The 5,532-nt window shown below is 34.3% G+C and overlaps 1 protein-coding gene across 5 annotated transcripts in view; it reads left to right on the forward strand.

Moving 5' to 3' along the window:
* LOC107720394 (serum response factor-like) overlaps positions 1-5,532 on the forward strand; it is a 26,500-nt gene that overhangs the window by 13,806 nt on the left and 7,162 nt on the right. For 2 of the 5 annotated variants that reach the window (XR_001637609.1, XM_016528087.1), the window contains exons 3-4: positions 419-683; positions 1,918-2,094. Coding sequence is in view for 4 of the 5 variants with exons in the window: in XM_016528087.1 (XP_016383573.1) it covers positions 419-683; positions 1,918-2,094 (442 nt within the window). In the remaining variant the exon portion in view is untranslated. The remainder of the gene's footprint in view (positions 1-418; positions 684-1,917; positions 2,095-5,532) is intronic. The other 3 variants (XM_016528089.1, XM_016528090.1, XM_016528088.1) reach the window with 2 other exon arrangements.

Genomic DNA, 5,532 nt, shown 5'->3' on the forward strand with positions numbered 1-5,532 from the left:
GACAGTTTCATATCTATACTGCGACAAAAAATAATATTGATTGTTCCCCTTAATTTGTGCTCCTAAAAATCTTTTTGCAACAGTTTACAGTATGGTCCCATTAGTTAATGTAAGTAAATGCATGAAGTAATATTAACTAACAATGAGCACTACATTTGTTGCCGTTTTGATTAATCTTTAAAGTTAATAAAAAATAATTATCATTAATTATTAAAAGTTAATAAAAATTCAACTGTTCATTGTTAATTCATGCTAGCTCAGGTTCATACAGATACAACTTTTGATTTTAATAATGTGTTAGTAAATCTTAAAGTTAACATCAAGATTAATACATTTTAAGTAGTTTAACTAATAAATTAAGTAAAGTTAACAAATGGAACTTCATTGTAAAGTTTTATTTCTGTCTGTGTTGTTGCAGGAAATGATCAAGCCGATGTTCACTGCTGCCACTTTACCCGGAGGCACCAACAGCACCACCACACAGTCGTCTGCCTCTTCCTCTCCCTCCTCCTCCTCCGTCTCCATGCACACTCAGAGCAGCGCCCTGTCGCTCTCCAGCACCACCTGTTGGCCGTTGGCTGCAGGGATGAACGCTCAGAGCGTCTCTAGTGCGAACGGCACGGTGCTCAAAAGCTCTCCGGCGGGAGTCATGCAGCTGCCCAGCGGATTCACGCTCATGCCAGGTGGGGCTTCTGTTCATTTATTCACTCCTTTGTTGCATGTTATTTTTCTCACTTTCACAGATTCAGTCTTATTTGACTTTCCAGAGGGGTTTTGCATGATGCATTGCATCAGCTTGCATGACATCTTTGTGTTTTAATACACATACATTTTTTGCTTGCTTGCATGTCTGCACACTTTGAATTCTGCTTCCAACTGATCCGTCTGTGTAAGGGTCTAATAAACAATAATATATAAATGAAAATAATAATAAATACAAATATTTTTATTATTTGTTTTTATTTTTATTTATTTACTTATTTATTATTTTTTCAAACCTGATATAAAATCTACGGTGGCCGAGAAGTGCAAAGCAAATCACAATTCTGAAAACAAAATAACAAATTACAAACGCAAATGCAAGTCTAAAAAACAAAATAACAATTCAGAAAGCACAACAACAATTCAGAAAACATTATAACAAGTCAGAAAACACAATGTTTTCTGACTTGTTATAATGTTTTCTGAATTGTTGTTGTGCTTTCTGAATTGTTATTTAGTTTTTTAGACTTACATTTGCGTTTGTAATTTGTTATTTTGTTTTCAGAATTGTGATTGGCTTTGCACTTCTCGGCCACCGTAAAAATCTTAATAGAAACTTCCTATAATACTACCTCAGTGAGACTAAAATAACAATATTGTCTTAAAATATCAGATCTAGCACTAAAATATCAGATATTGACCTTTTTATGACAAAGCAAGGTTAGTTTAGGTTGTAAAATGTCATGTGGTGCAACTCCCTAAAATCTAATAATATTTAAGAATTAGTATAAAAAAAAATTGAAAATGAAATTTTATTGCAAAAAGTTTTATTTTTATTTTTTATTAATAGTATGTGTACACTCTTATCTGTTAATTACTTTTGATGGTTACACCACTTGACATTTTTTACATATTTATTTAAAATAGTTTAAAAGTTTTTCGAAAAACATTAAACCAAAATGAATGCAATTATTACAATTCTAATAATTTGGCATTTGTTTTAAACTAGATTTTTATTTTTTTCCTTTTTAATTGTAAACATTCTTATTTGTCATTGACCCACATATCAAACACTTATGATGGATACTCGGATATTTTACGATTTGTGTTTAAAATCTTGTCTCGTCAAAAATCCACACTTGCAGTGACTAGGCCTTGTTTGGTGCACATGCTGCTCTGCTTGGCTTGCTGAGGGTGTCGCTGTGTGTCCCGCAGGCACTACTCTTCCTCCTGGCACACACACTATTCCTCTCAGTCAGCTGCAGACACACTCTCTGGCCATACAGTGTCCACAGACGCAAAACAGCCACGCCGCCGCCGCTGTCCCCGCACACACACAAGCTGCCACACAGGCCACGCTCTTCCGCCTGCCGGCCACTGTCTCGCTCACAGGTCAGTGTTTAGCCGTCATGAGGGAAACTCAACTAAAGGTGGAGGCTGGAAACATGCGTTTGAGGATCTGCATGCTACTGCTGTCTAAATGTGTTTCTCATAGGGATGGCATTTCAAGTCATTTTGTGTTATTCTAACTCAAACAAAAGCAATTATTTGAAAATAATACTATTATTATTATTAATATTAAGCTCAACGTAACAAGTATTTTAACTTTGTGAATTTTACTCTATCATTACATCACCAATAATGGTTCATATACAGTGCCAACCACTAATATTGGCACCCTTGGTAAATATGAACAAAGGCGGCTGTGAAAATAAATCTGCATCGTTTATCCTTTTGATCTTTCATTCAAAAAATTCTAACATATCATTGAAGTAAAACAGTGGAACGTGGGGGGGGAATCTTATATGAAGTAAATGTTTTTCTCTAGTTCACATTAGCCACAATTATTGGCATACAATTATTGTAGCGTCCTTTTCCCAAGATAACAGCTCTGAGTTTTCTCCTATAATGCCTGATGAGTTTGGAGATCACCTGACAAGAGATCAGAGAGCATTCCTTCAGACAGAATCTCTCCAGATCCTTCAGATTCACAGCTTCTCCTCTTCAGTTCACTTCACTCATTTTCTACAGGGTTCCGGTCAGAGGACTGGGACGGTCATGGCAGAAGCTTCATTTTGTGCTCCGTGACACATTTTTGTGGTGATTTTGATGTTTGTTTTGGATCATTGTCCTGATGGAAGATCCAACCACGGCCTATTATAAGATTTCTAACAGAGGCAGTCAGGTTTAGATTTTTTATCTGTTGGTATTTGATAGGATCCATGATGCCATGCATCTGAACAAGATGTCCAGGACCTCCAGCAGAAAAACAGGCCCACAACTAGGACTGCCACTAATGACTATTTTTATTTCGATTAATCTATCGACTGATTTATCGATTAATCTACACGATTAATTTTGTGGCATCCCACAAAAAAAATCTATTTTACTTCAGAATATTTTATTAAACTATATTTCATTAAACCAAATGAAATCCAAAAGTAAAGTGCAACATAGAGTGCAAGAAGCAAGTGTCCATCTCATAATCCAAATCACTGAAATCAAAGTTCAGTATTATAGTGTAAGAATGACAACATATCCACGTAGTCTACTAATAATAAAATTATAATCAAAAAACACTTTTTAAAGGAGTATTTACCAGAAATATTATTTACCAGAATTTATTTAGGAGAAAAGTGTAAATGTGCAGTATTTCTGAAAAAAAAAAGTACTTTAAAAAAAAAAAAAATTTAATAAATAAAATCAATTAATTGGAGATGCTTTTGATTATTAAGATTTAATGGAATAGGCCTGTCGCGATAATTAAATAACCGTTTAATCGCGATTATTTGATCTAACCAACCGCGATTATTGTGCTTTTTATACGAGACAAGGGGGAGTCATACACCAAAAGAAACAGAAGAGCAATTAATCGCAATAGCCGCGACTATTTTTAGACAATTAATCGTCAGCCAAATTTCATAATCGTGACAGCCCTAGATGTAGGGGCTGTTTCTGACCCCAAGACTCAACTAATCTCTGCGATTCTCCAACTGTGATCCTTGGAGAGTCTTTGGCCACTCAAACTCTCCTCCTCGCTGTGCATTAGGACGATACAGACACATGTCATCTTCCAGGCAGATCTGTAATATCTTTAGTTAATTGGAATTAACTAAACTTAATTATTGCCCTGATGGTGGAAATGGGGGTTTTCAATGCCTTCAATTTTCTTACAGCCACTTTCTATTTTGTGAAGCTCAACGATCTTGTTCTGCACATCAGAACTAGGCTATATTCTTTGGTTTTACAATTTGTGATGGATAATTAAGGGAATTTGGCCTTTGTGTCCTTCAATTTATAATCCTGTGGAACAGGAAGTAATGGCTGGACAATTTCATGCTCCTAGTTACCCTGGTGTGCTAAAAAAAATTGTAACGATGCAGATTTATTTTCACAGCCACCTTTGCTCATATCTACCAAGGGTGCCAATATTAGTGGTTGGCACTGTATTATGTGACCTGTACTGGCAAAATGAGTCACAATGAGCAATTTTTCAAACATGACTCACATTCTCCATTAAAAGACCTTCAGAATGATGTATGATTTGTTGGAATCGGACGAAAAATGACTGAGCTACACCTGATTGAAGTCGATAGAGTCAGCAAAGTCGATTTTGATAAAAATCGAGTTAAAGTTTTCTGAAGGTTCCAAAGCAAAATCACCTGCAACATGCATCTTTTCCTCCACTTCTTTTCTTAATAATAATTACTGTATTAATAGTCACAATATAGCTATTTTTTATTTTATCTTTGTTATTATAAATAAGAACAGATGCAAAAAAACAAAACAAAAAAAACAGTAGAACAAATATAAGAAAAAACAAAACAAATAATGCATTACCTTTTTCATTTTACATCTAAACAAAAAGCATTCAAGAAAAACAAAATAATGAAATGTAAAATCCCTTTAGTGTGTTCATTACAAATAAATTGGTTATTAAAACTACAAAAGCAGTTCAATCAAGAGCAGCGAGTGATTTTTATTGTTAGATTAACATTAATGAGGCGGCCTATATTAAGACCTATTGTAATGCACAGATCTAATATAATGTTGCACATCAGATGTTTTTCCCCAAACGTTCAATTAAGACATAACAGATTATGTTTGCATGAATACTTAAATACTGTAATTCTGTGTATACTATTATAACAAACTCGTACTTCTATGAGTAATAGTTATAAATCTGAAAGTCTTTTTCCTTTGGGAGGGATCTACCTACCAACTTCTCACAATCATTAAACTGGTTGAGGTTGAACCATAGAACACACAACTGATTTTCTTAGCAGAGATATATTATGAAAAAGAAAAACAACAAAAATGAAATTCACAATAATAAACCCCAAAGCAAAAATAACATACCATAAACCAATCGTACAAAAAGACCCAAGAGAACCAATACAAAAATATGTCTATATATAAAATGAGGTTACAATACGAGCACAAAATGTTCATGTAATGAAGATGGTTATACTTATATGTCCCAGTCCAAAAGCGAAAGAAGAAACCTTGTAGAAAAGGCAGATGTAAATAGTTCTTATCCTTGTAATTAATATCCAGTTTCGATGACCCAAAGTAAGGAGATGCAATGCAGGGAAATTAGTCCTTTATATTTTCAAAATGTACCATGCAGTCATAAATGCCAGAAATGCACATCTAAGGATGCTAGGTCAAAGGAGTCCTTCTATAAACAACATATTAACAAACATTAGAAACATTAGAAAAACCATGAAATGCAATTTATACAGCCACACTGTGAATATGCATAAAAAAAGGACCTTACTTTGATTGAGCATAAAACAACATGTTTCCCAATCAGGACATCTCAGTGAA

This window comes from Sinocyclocheilus rhinocerous, unplaced genomic scaffold, assembly GCF_001515625.1.
Source record: "Sinocyclocheilus rhinocerous isolate Xijiao unplaced genomic scaffold, SAMN03320098_v1.1 scaffold391, whole genome shotgun sequence".
Classification (NCBI taxonomy): domain Eukaryota; kingdom Metazoa; phylum Chordata; class Actinopteri; order Cypriniformes; family Cyprinidae; genus Sinocyclocheilus; species Sinocyclocheilus rhinocerous.